General features: G+C 35.2%; 1 protein-coding gene across 1 annotated transcript in view; it reads left to right on the top strand.

The window, feature by feature from the left end:
• Nucleotides 1-25,601, top strand: part of GRID2 (glutamate ionotropic receptor delta type subunit 2) — a 1,698,202-nt gene that overhangs the window by 1,328,603 nt on the left and 343,998 nt on the right. Inside the window, exon 10 of the mRNA XM_027837543.1 lies at nt 3,501-3,698. Within this exon, the coding sequence (XP_027693344.1) occupies nt 3,501-3,698 (198 nt within the window). The remainder of the gene's footprint in view (nt 1-3,500; nt 3,699-25,601) is intronic.

Below are 25,601 nucleotides of genomic sequence, written 5' to 3'. Positions count from 1 at the left end.
CAACTTTGGTGGGTAAGTTATTCTTGATTACCTCTCCAGCTCCTTTGCTCTTCAAAATATAATGTTCCAAGACCTATAGTCTTTTAGTGCAGAAACTTCTAAGTCCTGTGAAATCCTGATTGTTTTTCTGCAGTATTTAAATTGGGCTGTTCTTGTTGCTTGCAATATTTTCTCTTTAAGCTGGGATTTTGAAACTTGGCTATGACATTCCTGTAAGTTTTCTTCCTAAGATCTCTTTCAGGTGGTGATCAGTGGATTCTTTCAATTTTCACCCAATAAAAGTTCTATTATAAAAATCTCCATTTTAACATAAATAAATGTTTAAATAAAAATTTAATAATTCATTAGCTTTCTTTCTCATGGAAGAATTTTTAGTTAAAAAAAAACCATAGCAAGATCCAGCTAACAAAAGGGTAGAATTAGATTATGGCAAATAGCTTGCAAAAAAGAATTCCCATTGCCTAAGGATTCAGAGTTAGAAGTTGATCGTTTAAATGAAGATGAAAATTCTGAAAATAAAATAACATTTTTTGTATTTTTAGGATATTTAAGGAATTTTTCTAAAAAGACATAAATAAAATTAAAAATTAATACATCTCACATCAAAACAGGGAGTGGGGTATTATTCTTTTTTGCAAACACCTGGAAGTATAATTTTCCTTCCCTCAGGAAATGTAACTTAGCCTGAACAGATTATAGGGAGAGGATTTCTGCGTCAGAATTCTTACAATGACAAAAGTGCTGGGTTTGCAGTCAGTGAACCTGAGTTTCAGTGCTATCCTTACCAGTTACCACCTAACTTCTTTGAGACATTCATTTGGCTCATCTGTAAAATGAGAGGTTTGTACTAGACTGAGTCTCTCTTAGGTTCTTTCTAACTCCAAATATCTAATGTTGTGATTAGATAACATTATTTAAAAGGAATGTTCCAATGTTATAATTCTTTGATTCTGATCTATGATTTGTGTTAGTTACAATAGCAAATACCTTCTGATTACCTAAAACAGGAGCTATTAACCTTTTTTTGTGTCATGAACCCCTTTGGCAATCTGGTGAAGTCCAGGAACCCAATCTCAGAATAAAGTTTTTAGATGAATAAAAATATATAGGATTACAAAGGAAACAATCATATTGAAATACAATAACCAAAGAGAGAGACAGAGTTCACAGAGTCCATAGTAAGAATTCTTACCCTGAAGTAATTTATATTAACACAATTTTTCTAGTTGTTGAAAAGCTCGTGTTTTTTCACCAGTTGAAGAGAAAACCATGGAATCTAGTCCCCTAATGGCAATGGAAACCATTGAAATGGGGCAAAGTACAAAATATGTCTTGGACAGGGGAGCGAGTTTGGACATAGAAGAATGAGTTAGAGAGGTTTCTTCATGTTACTATTACTTGCAATACAATAAGGGAGAGGTCCTCAAAATTATAAATCACAAGTATTTACATATTCTATGTATTGGGATTATATATTTAAAAGGCCTTTAATCAGGTCTTATTTCTTATATAGGCAACTGTGCCAGATTTACAGAAATGAGAGCCATTACCAATTAATAAATGGTCAAAGGATATGAACAGGCAGATTTTAGAAAAAGAAATAAAAGCTATCAGTAGTCATATGAAAAAAAATGCTCTAAATCACTAATAAGTAGAGAAATACAAATGAAAACAGCCCATCGGATTGACTAACATTACAGAAAAAGAGAATGACAAATACTGGAGGGGATGTGGAAAAATAGGACACCGATTCATCATTGGTGGAGTTGTGAAATGGAACTACCATTCTGAAGAACAATTTGGTACTACACCCAAAAGGCAATAAGATTACATGTAACCTTTGACCCAGAAATACCACTACTATACCTGTACCCATAATGAGATCAAAGAAAAAGAAAAAAAGGCCTATATGTACCAAAAAAAAATTGTAGCATCTCTTTTTGTGGTAGAAAAGAATTGCAAATTAAAGGAAATGGTTGAATAAATTATGATATATGATTGTAATGGAATATTATTTTGTAAAAAAAAATGATGAAGGCGTTGGTTTTGGAAAAACCTGGGAAGAATTATATGAACTGATGCAAAGTGAAGTGAACAGAACTAGGAAAACATTATACACGGTAACAGCAATATTGTAACAATAATCACCTGTGAAAGACTTAACTACTCTTATCGATCCATGACAATTCCAAAGGTATAACAATGAAAAATTCTATCCACCTGTAGAGAGAGAACTGATGAATTCTGAGAGCAGAATGAAGCATATCTTTTCCACTTTACTTTTCTTGCTTTTTTGGCAACATGGTTAATATAAAAATATGTTTTGGATGACTTCATATGTCATATATGTATTATATCTCTTGTCTTCTCAATAGGTGGGAGCAGAGTGGGGGAAGGGAGAAAATTCATTCCTAAAAATGAAAAATTTAAAAATTAACAACTTGAAGTGAATGAATGAATGAGCAAATGAATGAATTAATGAGTTGATAGATAGATAGATACCCTTTAATCAGTTCATCCTACATAATGATAAGCCTCAATGTCTAATTTCCTGGGTCCTGTAAACGAGTAGACCACAACTACCCTATATTGTGGCCAAGTAGTCAGAGTAGAAACTTTTGTCAGTCTTACCTACACAATGTGACATGTCCAGATATTTGAAAACAACAACATCTTTGATATCATGCTTAGAGAATAAAAGATGACTGATTGAATTCTTCACTGTTCATTTAGATGATCTGGTATCATTTAGACACAGTCAAAATATTAGTAAAGGTTTATGTAATTTCTTTAATTTAGAAATCATTTTAAACCTTTCACTACTGAAAATTTCAATTGTTCTTAAACCTTGAAACTTAATTGAGTAGAACAGACTTTTGCAATAACACCTGCAATAATACATTAAAAAAAAAACAGGCAGAAGACCAAATTATCAGCAAATAATTTCCACTGAAGATGCTTTTCATGTATTTTTTCCCTAAAATATGTTTCTCATATAATTTTCTTGCTCTGCTAAAAGAAGCCTGTTGAAGCTAAATATATTTAGAAAACATTTCATATGTGTGTGTGCGCGTGTGTGTGTGTGTGTGTGTGTGTGCATGTGAATGGATGTGTATATCCTCACAAGAAATCTCATGAGTATAAACAAAGCATTTTTATAAATTTTTAAGTCTTAATTTATGGTGTTTGTCTAGGTCCTTGAATGCTAAGAGACTGAAATATAGACCTTTGAACTTTTACTAATATTTTTATCAAATATGTGTTATGGTAAAATCTAGATAAACATTTCAGGGAATGATTGTATCTATGAAATCAATTGATTAAAATACTTCAGCAATCTGATGACAATAATTCATTAATCACTATCTTGATTTCAGTTCATAGAATTATTAAAATGACAATCATCATGTGGCATTTTAAATCTCTGAAAATGAAATCTTGCCTTTTCATCAGGACCACAGAATTTTCATCTTAACATTCTCCTTTTCTTTTTCATTTAGGAAGAACCATTTGTGATGGTGTCAGAAAATGTTTTGGGTAAACCGAAGAAATATCAAGGTTTCTCCATTGATGTTCTGGATGCCTTATCTAATTACCTGGGCTTTAACTATGAAATTTATGTTGCACCAGATCATAAGTATGGGAGTCCCCAAGAAGATGGTACTTGGAATGGACTAGTTGGAGAATTAGTGTTTAAGGTAAGGTTTATGCACCTGAGCGGTACATAAAAAGATAGTAACTATGATTTTCTTCTAATTTTATATGGCACAAAGATAGGGCTGGTCATATATGGTTTTATTCTAGAGGGTAACATATCAAGGATTGCTATGTGGATGATTATGGAAGTGATAATGGCTAACATATTGAGCTCACTTTGTAGATGCACCGGTCAGTCACCCTTCACTTGCATGCAAGCATTTATCATTCAGTCGTTTTGGTCATGTTTGATTCTTTGTGACTGAATTTGGGATTTTCTTGGCAGAGATGTTGGAGTGGTTTGCCATTTCCTTCTCCAGCTCATTTTACAGCTGAGGAACTGAGGCAAACAGGGTTAAGTTGACCAGGGTCACACAGCTCGTAGATTTCCAAGGCCAGATTTGAACTCAGAAAGATTAGTCTTTCTGACTCCAGACCCAGCACTCTATCCACTGCACCACCTAGCTGCCCACCTAGCATGCAAGTATAGAAACACCCTACATATTCTGCCTAACTGCAGCTCAATAAGTAAATGTTTGCTTAATAGAACTTAATTGAACCAAGTCGAAATTTCTCCAATGTGTGGGAGATGATGAGGTTGAATTATCTTCTAAAACAAAAGACAACCTGAATGAATATACCTCCAAATCTTGATTACATATTGACTTAAAATCAATTTTTTCAGATAATTCATCTTTCAGTGCTTCTTCTCTTCTCCTGTCCACATTCTGGAGATTGCACTCATGATGAGCACCTCTATCAGAGGGTGAACAGTGAAAAGTAAAGGAAATTTTAAAACATAGTTTTGTAACTTTATAGCTACTTTTAAAAAAAGAAAGATAAAATAGAAACTATTTACCAATATGGAATTTGGAAATTCTCTGTGCATTGTGATTATATTTGTTATTTCTGCCTCCTACTCACAAAGTTGGATATATATCTATGTGAAGAAGGTTTTGATAACTACCACTGGGAAGTACGTTTGAAACTTTAGCATCCAAAAGAATTCTTTTTTACAGCTGAGTGGGATTTAATTGTCTTTTTTTTTTAAATTTTGAAGTTTTGTTGATGCATTTTGTTTTCACATTACAAATATTTGCAGATTATTCCCATCAAGAGGTCTCTTGTAATAAAGTAAAACAATTAAGTAAAACTGACAAATATAGTGACTTCATCCAAAAGTATATGCAGCATTCCAAATGTATGGCCTCTTCACACATAAACCTCTTTATTAAAAATAATTAACAGAATCTCTCCCTGCCACCTTTCATCCCACTAGAGAAAAAAAGGGAAAAGAAAAACAAATTCCCTGTAACAAACAAACATAGTCAATCAAAATAAAATTCCCTCATTGGCTATATGCAAAATACATGTATCCTAAATACATATCACTTCTCTCTAAAGAAATATATCATATGTTTCATCCTTGGTCCTTTGAAATCATGAATTGTTATCTCATGGATCATAGTTCTTAAAACTTTCAAAGCTGTATACCATTACAGAATTATTGTTATTGTACAAATTGTTCTCCTGGGTCTGCTCATTTCCTTTTTCATCAGTTTATTACAGTCTTCATTTTTTATCATAATAATGTTCTTATATAATTTGTTCTTCTGGTTCTACTTACTTTAGTCTGCATCAGTTAATATATGTCTTAGCACATCTCTTTGAAAGCTTTTATTTCTTTATTTTTTGTAGCATATTAGTACTCCGTCACATTCACATACCAGAACTTATTCAGCCATTTCTCAACTGATGTTCATCTCCTTAGTTTCCAGTTTTTTGCCACCACAAAGAAGTGCTGCTATAAACATTTTTGTACATAATTTACATCTATTGTTAAAGTTCTTAGTGGAGAGGAGAAAATGTTTGGTCTCCAATATAGCCTTATTCCTCTTCTCTCCCCAAACCATGCTAGCCTGTTTGGTATATTTCCTATCCTTTCTTCCTACCTACCAGTCTATCTCTATAGAAGTACTAAAGCCTGATCATTAACTATTAGAGTAAAGAAAGATGAGTGATAAGACAGAATTAATTTAAAATACATTGAATGACTAAGCCTAAAGCAGCATAATAGAAGCAACATTTGACAGAGAATAGGGTAGACTGTGTTCCTGTTCTGGCTCTGCCATTCGCTAACTCTTTGACTTTGGACAAGTCATTAAAGCTTGCTCTTCAACATTCCATTAAGTTTTACAAAAATTCTTAACAAACTGCTAGTTCAGTTGGCATATGTCTTGAATGATAACAGTAGTGAAATTACCTCTGCACCGTGCCTGGCCCATAGGAGATATTTAATAGGAAGGACTTCAGAACCCCTTAATTTTAATGTTATAAATAGTGAGGTACAGAGAAGTGAAGCTACTTCCTCAAAATGACACATACTTTCCATTACAATACATGAAGCACATCGCTACAGAATCTGGTCCTTTGAAGATCAGTACTTGAGTAAAATAAGGAAGTAGGCAAACTGATCCAGAAATAAGGCTAGGCCTCCTCTGTTACATCTATGAGAAGCTCCCTGGCATCCGCTCTCACCTCAAAAGAGCTACCCATGAACACTATCAATCAGCGCTTCAGTGCATACATATATATTTGAAAACAATTTATGGTGGGGAGGAGGGAATGATTCATTGAAAAGGGAATGACTTGTCCAAAGACACTGACAGTTCAGAAGACAGAAATGGAACAAGGTGGCCCATTCCTTATCTCTCATACTGCCTTTAGGCTGCATTACAATTTCCCTCAGTTAATGTACTCTTAAAATTCATGAGGGCCCAGGTCTGGCCAAAAGGTATTCCAATGTAAAATTGATAAATGTGCAAGACATTCTGCTTAGTTAAGGAGATATTTTGGAAGACTGAGTTAAAGTGAATGAAAAATCATTTTCCTTTTTTTTTTTTGAAGAGGAAAACAGAAAGGAAATTAGCAAAAAGAAACTTTACACAAGGGCAACATATGTCAATTTAAGGAGTGATATAAAGAAAACATAACAAAAAACAAAAACATGAGTGAAAGTATTTGAAGATCTGTTATGTGGAAGAAGGATTGTTTTATTCCTGCTTGGTCCTGTAATGCAGAACTAGGAGAAATGGTTGGAATTTGCAGAGAGGTAGATTTGGGATTGAATAAAGAAAGCTTTCCTAATCATTTCCCCTCTCTGATTATCTGTTTGCAAATATAAATGTATGCATTGAACTACTGATTGACAGTGTTCACGAATAGTTCTTTGGAAATGAGAGCAGATGCCAGAGAGCCTCTCACAAATAAAACAGGGGAGGCCTAACCTTATTTCTGGCTCAGTTCAAATGCTTCCTTATTTTACTCAAGTACTGATCTTCAAAGGACTGGATTCTGGAGTGGCATGCTTCACGTATTGCAATGGAAAGTCTGTGTCATCTTAGGCAAGTAGTTTAACCTCTCTACACCTCAGTATCTTTCAAAAATGAAGACTGCCTTCAGATGTAATAGGTCCCCACCCCCAATCTTCATTACTCGTGGTCTGCAAACAAAGCCAAAAGAAAAGGAAGGACTAAGGATTTATGAGAGAAAGAGACACAGAGACAGAAAAATACTCAGAGAAAGAAAGAAATACAAAGATAAAGAAATAGAGAAGAGAATTAATAATGATAACTTTAGTTTAATTCTATATATTCATAGATTCCTAAGAATTGGAAGCATTTTTAAATATTTGCCATTTATTATTCACATGAACAGGAACAAGTGACAACCTTTCTAAGTCTTATTCTTCTCATCTATAAAAGGAGATGGGTTGAACTAAAATCATTTCCAGTTCTAATTCTTAAATAATTATATTTCAGGGGGAAATAATTGTGCTCCTTCTCTTTTCCAAGTTTAATTCCTCCTTCTATGTACTTGTTCCCATTCCCTCCTATTTTTTTAACCTTGTTCTATTTACCTTTAATCTCTCCTCTACTTTCTTTATCTCTACTTTTGATGTGCTCAGATTCTTTAAAAATATTTTTTTACCCCAATAATCCTTCAAATTACCATCATTTTTTTCTCCATTGTTTCAGCACCAGTCTTCATGAAAGTCTATTGTAATTCTCTCTATCTCCATTACTACCCACTGATTCATTCCTTAATACCCCCAAGCTATGGGAAGGTCTCTGCAAGCCCTTTCAATCTAGGATTTTTCTCAATTTTTCTGCAGTTTCTTTTTTTTTTTTCTTTTTGGAGGAAATGGGGGTTAAGTGACTTGCCCTGGGTCACACAGCTAGTAAATGTCTGAGACAGATTTGAACTGAGGTCCTCCTGACTCCAGGGCCAGTCTCCTCTTCTGCAATTTTTAACACTCTAGTTCTTTTAACACTAACTCTTTCATTAATTTCCATGATTCTATCCTGTCTTGATTCTCTTCATTTATGGCTACTGGATCTAATTTTTCCTCACTTCTCCTGAATGTGAATATTGCCCAAAACAAATTGCTAGTCATATGTCTCTTCCTTCACTCTTTCCTTTGGACATCTGATCCAAACATATGACTTCAACTATTACCTTTTTGCAGACACCTCTTATATTACATCTCTAGTCATATACTTTCAAAAAACTTCACTCCTACTGAAACTGTTCAAGAAGTGGGCACTTCTACCTCAAATTCAGGTTACATACATCATCACTTCCAATTCAGTGTGTATAAAATCAAACTTTTTTCCCCAAAAATCAAACCCACCTTTGGCCTTGTTATTGTTTTTTTTTTGTTTGTTTGCTTTGTTTTTTCTTTTATATTTTATTTTTAACTTATGGAATGAAACAAACATTTCCATAACATAGTATAATAAAAAGACAACTACATAAGAAACTGTAATCTACTATATACAATTGCAATTTGTTTCAAATACACAACAAAATTATCATGTAAATTTCTTTTTTTTCTTCCCTTCCCTCTACCCTAGAAATTTTTCTTTAAGAAAATCCTAATCCCTTCAATCTTCTAGGAGTTAAAACTTAATTTCCTCCCTCCCTTCCTCTCTGAAATTACATCCAGTCAATCACCAAATCCTGTTAATTCCTTATAATGTTATTAGTTGCTCCTTCTTTTTCAATCCCATTTCTACTACCAGGGTTTAAGACTTAATCAGCCTATGCTTAGATTCATTCTTTAGTCTTCTAATTGTTTTCCCATGCTGTGATCTTTCCCCCTTCCCCAGTGTGGCCTACTCACCACTACTACCAGATCAATCTTCTTAAGATAATACTCCATGAACAATTTGGAACTATGCCCAAAGGGCTTTAAAAATGTGCATACCCTTTGACCCAGTAATAGCGCTTCTCGGGCTGTATCCCAAAGAGAATATACAAATGGGAAAAGGACCCACATGTACAAAAATATTTATAGAAGCTCTTTCTGTGGTGACAAAGAATTGGAAATTGAGGGAATGCCCATCAATTGGAAATGACTGAACAAGTTGTGGTATATGAATGTAATGCAATAACATTGTGTTATAACAAACAATGAGAAGGCAGACTTCAGAAAAACCTAGAAAGACTTGAATAGACTGGTGCTGAGTGAAGTGAGTAGAACCAGGAGAATGTTGTACACAGTAACAGCCATGTTGTATGATGGCTAACTTCGATAACTTAGCTCTTCTTAGCAACGCAAGAATCTAAGCTATCTCCAAAAGTCTCATGATGGAAAATGCTATCCACATCCAGAGAAAGCACTATGGAGTTGGAATGCAGATCGAAGCATACTATTTGCTCTTTTTTTCCTTCTGTTTTGTTTTGTTTCTTCTTTCTTGTGGTTCCTCCTCTTGGTTCTAATTCTTCTTTACAACATGGCTAATGTGAAAATATGTTTAATAGGAATGTATATGTCGAGCCCATATCAGATTGCTTGCTGACTTGGGGAGGGAAGCGGGGAGGAGGGGGAGAAAATTTAAAACAAAAAAGCTTATGGAAGTGATTGTTGAAAATTAAAAATAAATCAATTAAATTTTTTTAAAATAAAAAAATATAATACTCCATGCCCATCACCGCAGTGACCAAGAATTATTTAAAGGTTAAAATCCAAACTTTTTTGCCTAGTACTAAAGGCCCTCTATTATCAGGTTCCTACTTACCTCTCCAATTGTTTCCAACTTTTCCCTTACATGAATTCTCCTTTGTTGCTCATCTGGTCTATTCATTTATCCATAAACCTGTCATACTTATCCCTTGTTCTATATTGATAAGTTCTCTGTTCCTGAAATATTTTCACAAACCCTCCACCATTGTAGTTAAGATGTAGAAGCATTCTCACCTGTTTTGGTCATATCATCTAGCCCCCAATGATAGCCTTCCTTTCCTCTGAAATCCTATCGTACTGGTTGTCTGTACCATTCATTTGGTCTCTAGCATGTAATGCCTTTTTAAACGATTATCTTGGGTATTTGTCTATTATACCTCTCCAATCAAATTATAAGCCATTTTAGGGTCAAGAATTATATTTTTAAATCACTAATACAAGATACAGATGCAGAATGGTGCAGTGGATCCAGAGTTGGCCTCAACGTCAAGAAGACCTGGGCTCACTTTCCATCTCTGACACATACTGGCTGTGTGACTCTGGGCAAATCATATATCCTCTCAGTGTTGAAGTAAAATATCTAAAACTCTGAGTTGCAGAGAATGTGCTAACTTGCATTGACAGTGGCAAGTTCCTAAGCTCATATCCCCTAGACCAATGAAATCTTATCTCCTATAAAATAATCCTATCTCGAGAAATAGTGGTAGATCAATAAATATTATTGAGATTCAAATAGTAGAACTGATGAAATAGAAGGGAAAGGTGTAGAGCAAAAGAGAATCATTTATGTAGACTTAAATGATTTGGTGAATTGTTGTGGCAGTAAATTTGCTATATTTGCAGATGACATTTAATTGTCAGAACAATAAAGAACGATCAGATAACAAATCTAGATCATTAAACACTTGTTCTAAAAGTACTAATAAATGACAAGTGTAGATAAGAGGTAAATTATGTGCCTTGAATAAAAGCTAGGGGTTGAGAAGCAGAACAGAGGATAGTGAACAAAATGAATTTATTTCTCTATGAATGAATCTTAGCTTTCAAGAGAAGTAATGGAGGGGGGAGAGCAGTAAAAAGTGAAAGCTGTTATGTGGCTAATCTAATACCACATCTATCAAAACCAAGGTAACATAGAGATGGTAGCTATGATAAAAAAATCACATCACCTTTAGACCAACTAAATGCTAAAATACACGAGCATCTATCCAAATACCACCTCATCTCTTCACTATCAGCTTCCCTAGACATGATTTGTTGAGAAGAGAGTGGCATTAAAAATTGAAGTAACTTTTGAATCTCAAAAAAGTGTCAAAATGTAGTTGGAGTTTTGGGTGTAAGTGCAGGTGATTGTTTTGTTATTGATTTGCCACTTCTATTTAGTATACTTACACCATAAAATAACAGTCAAAATAGCTCTGGAAATTGTGGCCCTGAAGAAATACAACACCAATGAAATAGCAGAGTAGAAGTTCACAATGCCTTAGGTTGTTAACTGCTAGAATGGGAGCTGTATTTTTTCCTGAATCCTGTGCAGTATGGAGTAGGCTGAGCGAACCAACAATAAAAAACAGCAATAAGAATGCTAACTTTAATATTGAAAGGAAAATGAAACTCTCTTTATTCCTATACTTTACCACATAGAGAGAAACCCTAAAGGACTAGTTCAGTCAAGTATATTATGTTTTGAATTATTAAATAAGTTGAAAAAGGACAAGTATGATTACAGCTATCCTTCAACATTGTTTATAAAAGTAATATGATTTTAATTTTTCCAGATGCTAAAAATGTCATAAGTCATAGTGACATCGCTGTTCCCTGCAATTGTTTGGTAACATGTTATGATGGCAAGTTGTCCAAACTAGTTTGAACAGAAATTCGTGGTTTCCTAATAACAACATAGCTTAAATAGGACCAACTGTATCAGGCTGAATAATCATTATTTCTTCATAGAGGCTTTCTGGACCTTTACCAATATGCACATTTTTCTCTTGCTTGTCTGCTCTCCTGATCCTTTAATGCTTCACTTCAGACTATACAGAAACTGCTCAGCAAACCACTAGCATACAGTTACATCTTCTTTGAAATAAACTTGCTTGCTTTCACTTTACAGGGAGCTTAGTCTCTCTACCTCTACCCACACAATCCCCAACTGAATGGCCATCTGAAAAGAGAATTAGATTTAGTTTTACTAGTAAGAAAAAAATCTACAAAATTCTTATAGAAATTACTTGAGTTATCTGTTGTTCAAAGAAGATGTGGAATTATGTTGTGCGGGCAGATGTGCTGAAAATTTCTTCAATTCGTTCCAGAGCTCCATAGGACAGACATATCACCACCTGCCATTTCTAAGTGGTCAATTCCGCAAAACTATGGAATCTAAACAAAACTTCCTAAATCCCTTTTCCTCTCCTAGCTAAGATCTATAGAGTTTCTCACATTGGGATATGGAACTTTCCCTCATGTAAACATGTTTCAAGTCCCCTTAACTGATGCAGGTAAATATCATCTAAATAACCTACCATATAGATTATTCCTATTCATTCATTCAATGATCATTTATTGAAAACAACTTTTGTGCCTAGCATTCTGATTTAAATATGAGAAGACAGAATGACAGCTATCAAAGAACTCATAATTTAGTTCAAGAAAAGAGAGAGAGAAAGAGACGATATAGTGTCTATGTATGTGTATATTATATACCAGGTATGCCTATATCTTCAACAATTTTCCTGAATATACACTTAGAAGTCACTGTTGTATTCAAAGCATTAATCTAAAGCAGATACATATGTACAAAGACAAATATTTTAAGGGATCTCTGAATCCCAATGCATTCTTGATCTCAAAAGTACAATATTCAGACTGTCTGTCTTGTTATCCCCTGCTCTTATTAGATGAGTACCTTCTCTTGTCATCTATACCCTTGATGATGCCTTTTTATGCCTTCGCATGATTACAATTGCATCATTGTTGGTAAAATGTAGCAACTTTCTTGTATTCACCATATATCTTCTGAAATTCCTTTAACACACTTACCTGCAGTTTTTATTTTTATGAAAATGTGATGTTGCATTATTCATGCACTAAAGCAGAGGTGCCCAAACTTATTTGGCCTACTGCTCCCTTTTCAAAAAAAATTACTCAGCATTCCCCTGGAAATCTTCTTTCTTTAACCCTTTAATGTTTTTTTTTGATTTGCATCATTTCAAAAAATATAAAATATCTTTTTTCAAATGATGCATCTTAAATTTAATAATTTATTGTAAATGTGTGGGGTTTTCCTGCATTGAAATTTTGATGATGCAGTATTGCATCATGTAACTGTATAGTATTCTATTGTAAACAAGTCATTACATGCATATATTCATGCCAATGCATGTTGGACTTCCCAACAATACATGACTTGTTCACCAGCCAACACTTGCTTGTTAAGCCTGTTGGCGGATTTGATCACTGATTGGTTATAACTTGCATTTTGTGTATTTATTTGGGAAATAATGTAACCACTATACCACGACTTCAACCCTGTTACATAATAGATGAAACATATGTGAATGGTTTTTCAAAATTTTCTTATCTTCTTTCTGTATCTTTTTTATCTTCCCTTCTTTCCTTATGCTTCTACCACCTGCTTATTTTTATTCAATTCCCCCCAGTTGCACCTGAGGCTACTATGGCCCTCCTGAGTCATTCCAGCAGCCCTCAGGGGCTGGTATCACCCACTTTGGGAAACTATGCTTCTTCCAAGGTTCTCTCCAACTGACCAAACTTAGGAAAAGAGCAGTTCTGTCTTCTGGGACCCAGGTTCTTCTGGCCTGCTACCATCACCTCCTATCCAGGTTCCTTTACCTTTTCATGCTCCCATTTCATGTGACATAGGATTCTAGGGCCTCATAGGATGCAACATCACCACCTACCATGAGATTGGACCTAAATGGAGAACCTCCCATAATCACATGCCTTTCTCAGTGGAGCCCTTTCCCCTCCTTCAATGATTGATACCCTGCTTGGACTTATTCCTCAATAGTTGACATACGTCCCCTCATATAATCCTCACCCCAGTGAGGAAGAGTGCACAGTCTAGTAGATGTCCATCTACAAATCCCATGCTCTACCCCCAACTCCCTATTCCCTTATTTCCACCCATCTAAAGATATCTCCCATGACTAATATTCCACTCCAGATATTCTCAACTCTTCCATTGTTCTCTCTGGAATATCTGCTCCATAATTAACAAACTTCCTTTCATCTTAAACCTTTTTCCTTTCTTTTTCTTTCCACCGTCTGTCACTCACAGATGAAATCTGACTCCCTCTTGAAGATACTGCTTCCCTCACCACCCTTTCCAGCACTGGCTATGCTTTCTCTCATACCCTCAACTCTCTGGTCATGGTGACTAAGCTACTCTTTGCTTCCTATGACCACTTTCAGATCCTCTATCTACCACACTCAATCAACAAGCATTTATTAAATACCTACTATGTGCCAGAAACTATGCTAGGCACTAAGGATACAAGTACAAAAGATGAAACAATTCCTATTAGCAAGGACCTCACATTTTAATGAGGGAACACAATTACATATAAAATATATAGAATATAAATATGTAATTAATGAATATAAATATATATCAAGTACTTAAATACAAGACAGTTTGGGAGGGAGTACACTAGCAGTGGAGGGAATCAGGAATGACTTCATGCCAGTCATGCCTAAGCTGCATCTTAAAGGAAGACAGAGTCTCTAAAAGGTGGAGGTAATAAGGGACCATGTTCCAAGGAATGAAAGATAGAAAGTGCAAAGGGATAGAAATGGAAAATGGAGATCCATGGTTGAAGAACAGGGAGAAAACCAATTTGACTGGAGTTCAGAATGTATGAAGGAGAGGAATGCCCTATGACGCTGGAAAGATAATTGGATACAAGTTGGGTACAGTTTCAAAAACTATACAGAATAGTGTTCCTTGGGGTTCTGTCCTGGCCCTCTTCTCTTCTCCCTCTACAGTATTTCATTTGGTGATCTCATAGATTTAATTACTATCTCTTCACTGATGATTCTGAAATATACTCTTGCCCCAGTCTCTCTGCTGACCTCCAAACTCCCATCCCCAATTGCCTTTCAGACATCTCAAATTGGATGTCCAGTATACTTTTTAAACTCAGTGCGTCAAAAATGGAACTCATTGTCTTTCCCCTTAAAAATTCCTCCTTTTCTACCTTAGTACCTCCCATATTAGCTCTATGAAGGGTGACACCATCCTCCCAATCTTTCAGGCTCACAATATAGAAGTCATCCTGGATTCCTCACTATTTCACACCCTGCTATTCATAGGTTCCCAAGGCCTATTTCACCTGCACAACATGTCTCAAATATGTTCCCTTTTCTCTTCTGACACTGCCACCACTCTATTGTAAGCCCTCTTCATCTCACACCCGAATTATTGCAATAGCTGCTAGGGGGTCTACCTGATTCTAGTCTCTCCATAGGCTAATCCATCCTCCATTCAGCTACTAAGGGTATTTTCTTGAAGTGTAGGTCTGATCCTGGCACTACAGGGGCTCTCTGTTGCCTCCAAGATCAAACAAAATGCTCTATTTGGCATTCAAAGCTTTTCATAACCTAGCTTCCTCCTACCTTTCAGTCTGCTTATACTTTACTCCCTTGGCATGTACTCTTTGATCCAGTGACATTGGCCACTTGGCTGTTCCACAGACAAGATACTCTATCTCTTAGTTTTGAGTATTTTCTCTGACTACCTCCCCACCCCAACCCCAGTACTGGAGCATTCTCCCTTACTTGCTCCACCTGTCGACTTCCTTGGCTTCCTTTTAAGTCCCAACCAAAACCATACCTTCTACAGGAAGCCTTGCTCAATCCCTCTTAATTTGAATGCCTTCCTTCTGTTTATTATTTTCTATTTATCCTGTATATTTTTTCTATGTATTTGTTTGAATGATGTCTCCTCGATTAGATTGTAAGCTCCTTTAGGGAAGGGACTGACTTTTGCCTCTTTTTATATTCTCGGTGCTTAGCAACAGTGCCTGATACATAGTAGGCACTTAATAAATGCTTATTGGTTGATCAATTTAGTTTATATTTTATTTCAAAGGAAATAGGAAGACATTGGAGTTGGTAAAGAGAGTCATATAGTCAGAATTGCACTGAGGGAAAAATATTGTGGAAGCAGTATATAAGATGGACTGGAATGGGGACAGACTTGAAGAAGGGAAATCAAGCAAGAGGCTGTTGCAATCATCCAAATGAAAAGTTATGAGGACCTGAAGTAGTAATGTTAATGAAAAAAGAGTCACATGTGAGAGATATTGGGAAGGCATAATTAGAAAGATACAGTGATCAATTAAATATCTGGGTTGGAAGTGAGAAGTCCACAATAATGCCAAAGTTATTAATGTGGGAATCTGATGATGGTACCCTGGAGGGAAACAAGGAAGTCTGTAAGAGGAGAGGGTTTAGGCAGAAAGATGTTGAGTTCTGTTTTGAACGTATTGATCTTGAGATGTCTCCAAGACATTCAGTTTGAAATATCTAATATGTAATTGATGATGCGGTATTGAAGTTAAAGGGATTGACATTCTGGGAATTATCTAGTTGATCTGGGAGTCATCTGCACAGAGATTATAGTTAAGCCCATGGGACATAATAAGGTTACTGAGAGAGAGGGTGTATGTAGAGCAAAAAGAAAATAGGGCTTAAGAGAGAATGTTGGGGAATACTCACAGTTAGAGGACATGATATGAGGACCAAGAAAAAATTGTCAGACAGATGAGTAAAAGCAGGAAAGAGCAGCATATCTGGATCAAAGACCACATGCCAGGGGAGCAAAGGATAAGAAGACTAGAAAGGTAGGAGGAGGCACGGTTATGAAGGGCTTTGAATGCCAGACAGAGTATTTGTTTGATCTTGGAGGCAACAGAGAGCCTCTGTAATGACAGGATCAGACCTACACTTTGGGAAAATTATTTTAGTGACTGAATGGAGGATGGATTAGCCTAGGGAGAAAATGGAGAAAAGTAGACCCACTAGCAAAAAGAAAAGAGAAAGTATGGTTAACAGTGCCAGATGCAGCAGAGAAATCTTGAAGGATTTGGACTGAGAAAAGACTATCAGATTTGGCAAAAAGGAGATTACTGGTAACTTTGGAACATAGTTTTTCCTGAATGATGAGATCAGAATATAGGTTACAAAGGGTTCATTAGTGATTGAGAGGAAAGAAAGTGGAAATAGCAAAATCAGACTTTTTCAGATGGTTTGAGAAATGGAAGACAAGTATAGGATGATAGCTTGAGGTGATGGAAAAGGCTAGTGAAGTATTTTTTTAAGAATGGGGAAGAGTTAGCTATGTATGGTGGCTGTAGGAAAGAGACCATTTGATAGGTAAACGTTGAAGATTCAAGGTGAGGAATGATTGTGGATTAAGTCTGTTGGCAAAGATGGAAGAGGATGAGATCAAGTGCCTGTGTAGAGGTTAGAGAGTATCTTGACAAGAGTAAAGGCTTCCTCTGTGTTAAAGACAGGGGAAAGGAGAGAATGAGAGACAATGTAAAGAGAGTTTAATGATAAAGACAACAGGAGAAAGTGGACTTCACACTGAATGATCATAATTTTCTTAGTAAAACAAATGACACAGTTATCAGTCAAAAGGGAGGCAGGAAAGGGACTTATCAGAGGCTTGAGGAGAAAATAGAAGATTTGGAATATCATTTGTGGGGAGTGAGATTGGGAATCACTCAGAGAGGAATAAAAAGATTGCTGTAGTGAGGATTCAGTTGAGGTTGTATAACATGAATCTGTACTGTACTCAAGCATCTTCAACGTGAATAGGAACAGCAGGAGGCAGTTAGTGGAAGTAATTCAGAGCTAAGGTTTAACAAAAAAGGATCAGCAACAGGACAAGATGGGAATGAAGGCAAGAGCAGTGGAATGTGGAGTTGAAATTGGGTTGAGGTTAGAGAGAGAAGAAAGTGAAGTCAGAGTAAGGATAATGGCCTGAGAAAGTACTGAGAGTTGAAGAACCTAAGATATTGATGAGGGAAAAGAACAGATTTAGGATAAATGAAGCGTAGTGAGAGATTGAATGAAAGCAGGCATATGTATAAAATACCTAGGCAAACACTAATTAATAGCCTAACCAACTAATATATTAATATTAATTAATATTAATATTAATATATATAATTATATAATTGGTTTAATAATTAATATAAACATAGTGTAAATGTCGGAGTTTCTAATTAGGGAAATGAAACATTCTTCTTGAGAAAAAAGAAAGAATGACCTTGGGATGGGGGTATACCATAGTTACCATATCTTTCTTTCATCAATAAGTTGAGTATTTGGCTTACAGTCTTTCCCTCTACCCCAAACCCTAGTATCCTGCTTCAATACACATATTATGTATTCCATTGAATATTCCAACTTCCTAGTTCTTCATTGTACTGAATCCCCATGCTTAGTCCTCTACTTCATCTCAACTACTTACAGAGATGATCATACCTGTCTTCCCGCCGTCACTCATAAGTGTTTAACTTTGATGTTCTGAACTTCAAAATTCCTTTCTCTGATTATATCTTATCTTTCCATCTTTCCCTGTATCTTATGATTTCTAACCCTGTTCTTTATATTCACTGTGCTTCACCGTGAACTCCCTAACTTCCATTCCTCAATTCTTTCACAGACTATATCACCGCTGTACTGTCTGTACTCTCTTCCCATCCCTATGTTGACCCATTGTTGAACAACTTTACACCATTGTCTACTCTTGAATTCCTTGCCTCTTTTTTTCAGTAGATAACATGGCTTGACAACCCTCAATTCTGGATTATTCTCACCATTCATTTCCTTAATTCTTATCCATGTACTGTTAAATGGAGCTAGGAGATAGCAAGAAACCATCCTGTTCTTCCAGGCTAAACATGTTGAGAAAGATTATTGTAAAAGAGACCTCTATTTCCACTCCTCTCACTTTCTCTAAACCTTCTACTATTTGATTTCTGCTTTCACATCATCATCATAGTTAACATTTATAAAACATTTTAACATTTTTATTCTTATTTCTGGTTCCAAATTCTCTCCCTCCTGCCCAATGAGAAGGCAAAAAGTAAGACACCCAGTTTACGTGTGAAGTCATGCAGAATATATTTCCACATTAGTCATATTTCAGGGGAAAAAGGGCAAGAAAAATAAAGGTAAAAAATATGCTTCAATCTTTACTCAGAGTCCATCAGTTCTCTATCTGGAGATGGATAACATTTTACATTACCAATCCTTTAGAGTTGTGGTATATCATTGTAATGACTGGGGTTACTAAGTCTTTCATAGTTGATTATTTTCACAATATTGCTGTTACTATGTAAATTGTCCTCTAGGTTCTGCTTGTTTCACTTTACATTGGTTCACGTAGGTATTTCCAGTTTTTTTATTCCTAAAACCATCCCCTTCATCATTTCTTATATCAAAATAATATTCCATCACATTCATATACCATAATTTATCCAACCATTCCCCAGGTGATGGACATCCCTTCAGTTTCCAATTCTTTTCCACCACAAAAAAAGACCTCCTATAAATAATCTTGTATATAGACATCCTTTTCCTTTTTTCTTTAATCTCTTTTTGGGTATAGACCTAGCAATGGTATTTCTGGGTCAATGCACAGTTTAGTAGCCTTTTGGGCATAATTCCAAAATGCTTTCCAGAATGATTAGATTACTTCACAATTCCACCAAAAATAGTGCATTCATGTGTGTTTTCCCAATTCCCTCCAGCATATGTCATTTTCTATTTTTTCATGTTAGCCAATCTGATGGGTGTGAAGTGGTACCTCAAAGCTGCTTTGATTAGCTTTCCCCTAATTATTAGTGATTTACAGCATTTTAATATGGCTATTGAAAGTTCAGATTACTATATTTTAAAAGTTCCATTAATTTCTATGTTTTCTAGGATTTATAGAGAAATGATGGTTACATTTTGTCAAAACTCTTCTCAGCATTTGTTGATATGATCAGGAGTTTTTATTTGACTTGGCTTATTTCATTTATAATCTTCTTTATGTTAAAGAAACCCTATATTCCTGATATAAATCTAACCTGATCTTAGTGTATAGTATTTCTCACATTTTCGTAGCCTATTTGCTATCATTTAATTTAGCATTTTTTTAAGCGAGGCAATCGGGGTTAAGTGACTTGCCCAAGGTCACACAGCTACTACGTGTCAAGTGTTTGATATGAGGCCGAATTTGAACTCAGATCCTCCTGACTTCAGGGCCGGTGCTCTATCCGCTGCGCCACCTAGCTGCCCCCTAATTTAGCATTTTTGCAAGAGATTTTTATGCCCAGACATATGATCAATTTTTATAAAGGTTATTGAGCATAGCTGGAACTATGTAAATTCCTTTTTAATCTCATTCATTAATCAACAGAAAGATATTATCTCTAATATTTTTGTCCTATTTAATATTTGATTTTTCCCAATCACATGTAAAACAATTTTAACATTCTTTTTTTCAAATTCTGAGCTCCAAAATCTCTTCCTCCCTCCCCTTCCATCCGTATTAAGAAGGCAAGTCATGCAAAAGACATTTCCATGTAAGTCAATCTGTGAAAGAAAACACGGACCAAAAACAAAAAGAAAAGAAAAATAAAGAAAGTAAAGAAAATGTATCTTTGATCTGCATTCAGGATCTACAAGTTCTTTCTCTAGAAATGGACAGCACTTTCAAGTCCTATAGAATTGTCTTGGATCATTGTATTGCTAAGAATAGCTAAATTATTCATAGTAGACCATCTTACAATATTGCTATTACTATGTACAATCTTCTCCCGGTTCTGCTCATTTCACTTTGCATCAGTTCATCTAAATCTTTCCATTTTTTTTCTGAGAGCATCCTGCTCTCAGATGGAATACAATAGTATTCCATCACAATCATATACAACCACTTGTTCAGCCTTTCCCCAATTGATGGGCCTCCCCTCAATTTCCAATTCTTTGTCACCACTAAAAGAGCTGCTATAAATATTTTTATACACATAGGTCCCTTTCCTTTTCATTTTTTTTATATCTTTGGGATATAGACCTAGTAGTGGTTTAGCTTGGTCAAAGGGTATGCATGGTTTTATAGCCTTTTTGGCATAGTTCCAAGTTGCTCTCCAGAATGGTTGAATACAACTTCACCAATAGTACATTAGTGTTTTAATTTTCACATATCCCCTCCAGTATTTTTCATTTTCTTTTTCTGTCCTATTAGACAATCTGACAGATGTAAGGTAGTAGCTCAGAGTTGATTTAATTTGCATTTCTCTCATCAATAATGATTTAGCATCTCTAATATTTTTTGGTCTGTTCAGCACCTTAAACTTTTTGTTGTTTATCTTTTAGTTAGATTTGTCTAGGTATGAAAACGATATATTCAGATCCTTCATTTTAGTTTTACTATCAATTTCTTCCTCCACTTCAGTTAGAGAAGGGGCAATAGAAGGGAATAAGCATTTACAACATCTACTGTGTGCCAGGCATGATGCTGACCACTTTACAATTATCATTTCATTTGATCCTCTCAACAACCCTGGGAGGTAATTGCTATTATTATTCCTATTTTACAGATGGAAAAGAGAGAGGTTAATTGAATTGCCCAGAGTCACAGAGCTAATAAGTGTCTGAGCTACATTTGAACTCAGATCTTCCTGACTCCAGACCCAGTGTTCCAGAGTCTATTAAATTTTCCTATACTATTTAGATGCTATGCTATTTGCTACATGTACATTAATTATTGATATTGCTTTAAAGCACAAAGGAAATACTATTTCCCTGCTTATTTCTTTTTATCATATTTATACTTACCATAGCCTATCTGAAATAATAATTGTTATCCCCTACCATTTTAATTCACTTGAGGTAAAATAAATTTTGTTCTAGTCATTTGTTTTAACTCTATGTGAATTTCTATTTTCTAATGTGATTCTTATAAATAATACGTTGTTGGATTATCTTTTCTAATTCATTCTACTTATTTCTTCTGTTTCACATTCTTAGTTATAATTGTTAGTTGTGTATTTCCCTCCAATGTGTCCTTTTGTTCTTTTTCTTCCATTTGTTTACATCTCTTTCTTTACAAATAAAAATGTGGAAAAGAGAGAGTTTTCTTGCCTCTTGTGATTTATAGATGAAAAGATGCTTACTTGAAACTCCTCTCTTTCTTGCCCTACATCTGATCTCAGGGTTTTACAATTTCTTCTTTTGATTTTAATTATTTTTCTTTCATTTTAAATGTTTTATTTTTATTGTCAGTTCCAAATTCTCTCCCACCGCTTCCTCTCTTACGTTTTGAAAAGGCAAGGAACAATACCCATTATACACACTTTCATTTTATTTCCTCTTCATGTACCTTTTTCTGACATTTGAGTTTCTTTCTTTGTGACTATTCCCACACATATAATATCCCTCCTCAAAAACTTTGTTTCCCTCCCTTGTACCTATTTCTCCCATTTTCTTTTGTAGTTTAATGTATTTCTATAGCAACATCTTAGTGTGGGGATGGGCAGATATAATTTTGTTCAGTCTTTTATTTATTTAATCTGGTTTAGATGAAAGTGAGATTCATGGCGATGCTTACACACACACACACACACACACACACACACACACACACACACACACACACACCTTTGTCCAAAGTTAAATACTATTCATCTTATGAAACTCTATTATGTAATTTTTTATCTCCCTTTCCTCCTCATATCTTCTCCAATATATTCTCCTGTCCCTTCCATTTTTTTCTCCTCCTTAAAACATAAAAATAGAATAAAACCACCAACAGGTTCTCTGTCATTTTTACCTTTCTCTGTCACCCCTAAAGATATTAAGGCTCTGAAGAGACATCTTATTCCCTGTCTTACCATGTAAATAATTAGTAATCTCACACAATTTCTTTTAAATAAATGTGCATATCTTTCTATGCTTCTCTGGCTCCTGCATTTGCATATTAAAATGTCTACTCAATCCTGTTTCCCCCCATTGGGAATGCTTGAAAATCCTCTATTTCATTAAGGATCCATTTTCTTCCTCTTGTAAGATTATATTTACCTTTTCCAAATAGGTTATTCTTGGTTGGAAGCTTTTATCTTTGCCTTTTATAGTCTCATAGTCCAAACCTTTCTCTCCAAATATCATGTGATCCTTACTATGAGTCCTCTGTACTTAAAACTCTTTTTTTTTTGGCAGCTTTTAGTATTTTTTTCTTTGATCTGGAAGCACTCGTTTTTTACTGTGACACTTGAAGGAGTTTACTTTTTTTTTAGTTTCTTTCATAAAGTGACTGGTGGATTCTTTCTACTTTTTCTTTGTCCTCTGGTTTTAAATTCTAGGTAGCTCACTTTTATAATTTCTTGAAATATGATAGACTTTTTTTTCAATCATGATTTTCTGATAGTCCAATAATTCTTAGGATCTTTCTCTTTTGTTTGTTTTCTAGGTCAGTTGCTTTTTATGTTATTTTCATAAATTTTCTTCGCTTTTTAAAAAATCTTTTGATTTTGTTTTAATCTTGTTTCATTGAGTTATTATTTTCTCTTTTGTTCATTCTAATTTTTAAATTATTCATTTCTTTCATGGGTTTTTCATTGTTCTTTCCTTCCCAGCTATTCCATTTGGTATCTTGTATTTAATTTCTTTCAAGTACTCTTGTAATCCTTATGGTCAGGACATTTGCTTTTGTTTTTGTTTTTGTTCTTCCTCTGAGACTTTACATCATCTTCCTCAGGGTTTACCTCCTGGGCATTTCTCAGGTCAAGTTATTTCCTCATAGTGCAAGATATATATACACCTACATACATATACATGTATATAAGTATATATGTGTGTGTGTGTGTGTGTGTGTACACACACATACATACATACATACATACACACACATACATACACATATACTTAATTTGGTCTTCTCAGGAACTACGATGTCCAAGCTGGGGTGGGGGGGACCAGTGCTTGGGGAAAGCTCCACTCCTTCAATCTTTGCCCTTCTTCCAAAAGACTCCAGGACTGTTCTGTTGCTAGGGCCTGCCTATCAGTGTCACCCTTTTGCCATAAGGCTCTGGGGCTGCCCCTCTGAATTGGCAAATAATGAGTCAGTGAGACAGGGAGATTAAAGCAAAGTCAAACTCTAAGGTTCTGTCTAGATCACTATTTCCGTGCTGCAGGGATTAAGGGATTTTCTCCACTACCATCACCATGATCACTGGACTTGGCACTGCGTTGTACCATACTTTTCACCTACCCCTGGATTATCTATTTCAAGGTTTATGCAGACTTCCAGTGTTCATCTCTTGCCTGGAAGAGGAACATATACGTGATTCACTTTATTTCGTTTTTAGCTGGCTAATTTTTAAACTTTATTTAGGTGTTTGCAGGAGATCTAGTCTCTTCCAGGTACTAGTTTGACACCTTCTCAAAACCCCATATCCCTTCACTCTTCTAAATCTTCTCTAATGTGGTTTCTGATCTAATCACTCAACTGAAATTGTCTCTCAGAAGTTACTTATGCTCTCTTAACTGACAAATCTGATGGCTTTTTCTCGGTCCTCCTCCATCTTAACTCTTTGTAACATTTGAAACTTTTTTATCTTGATTACTTTCTGGACCTTCTCTTTGAATTTTCAGGACATTGCTCTCTTCTGGTTCTCCTGCACCCTACCCACTATTACATCTGGTATTAATTATAACATACTCTGGTTTGAATACAGAGCTCTACACCACTTGGCTTCCTCCTAAATTCCCAGTCTTCTTATACTTCCTTCTATACACTTTATGATTCCTCGATATTGGCCTACTTGTTGTTCCTCAGACATGGCACTCTACCTTCAAGTTCTATGGCTTTGTACTGGCTATTCCTCAATGCCTGAATGCTTTCCTTTCACACTTCTGCCTCTTAAAATTCTTAACTCAGTAAAAATGTCACCTTTCAAGAGAGGTCTCAAATGTTTACAAGCACATAATTGACTTAATGTCTCATAGTATATTTTGTTTCCTCAAAGAATCATAGGTTTAAAGCTGGAAGGGACCTTAACAGGCCATCAAGTCCAACCTCTTTATTTTATGGTTGAGAAAACTGAGACCTAAATCTCTCTGTGTCTTTCCCAGAGTTGCATAGCTAGCAGGTGTCTAAGGTGGTATTTGAACTCAGAGCTTCATGAACACAAGTACCAAAATCAATATACTCCTGCTTACTGTCTCCATGTTACTATGTTTTTTAAATTTGTATTCATTTTATTTTTAATTGGTGGAATAAAACAAACATTCCCATAGCATAATATCATTTTTAAAAAGATAATTGCATTTGAAACTACAACTCTATTATGTACAACTTGGTATTCCTTTTAAATATATAAAAAAGTTATCATGTAATTTTTTTCCTTCCCCCCTACCCTAGAGATGGTTATGATTGGACACAAATGTGTGTGTATGTGTGTGTGTGTGTGTACATACACACATATACATATGTACGCATAGATACATATAATCATTCTATATGTACTTCTATTTATCAGTTCTTTCTTTGGATGCAGATACCATCTTCTTTCATATGTCCTTTGTAGTTAGTTCTTGATATTTATAATAGTTAAAATGAGTTATTTGCTCAAAACTGTTAAAATTTATTGCTGTTACTGTGTACAATGTTCCCTCGGTTCTGCTCATTTCACTTTTCATTATTTTGTGCATGTCTATCTGTGTTTTTCTAAGATCAGTAAGCTCATCATTTCTTATGGCATAGTAGTATTCAATCACAATCATATACCACAACTTATTCAGCCATTCCCCAATTGATGGGCATCCCTCCAATTTTCAGTTCTTTGCCACCACAAAG

Source organism: Vombatus ursinus, unplaced genomic scaffold, assembly GCF_900497805.2.
Source record: "Vombatus ursinus unplaced genomic scaffold, bare-nosed wombat genome assembly UNPS02014821.1, whole genome shotgun sequence".
Lineage (NCBI taxonomy): Eukaryota > Metazoa > Chordata > Mammalia > Diprotodontia > Vombatidae > Vombatus > Vombatus ursinus.
Note: the sequence above shows the minus strand (reverse complement) of the source record. Positions and strands in the feature narration are given on the sequence as shown.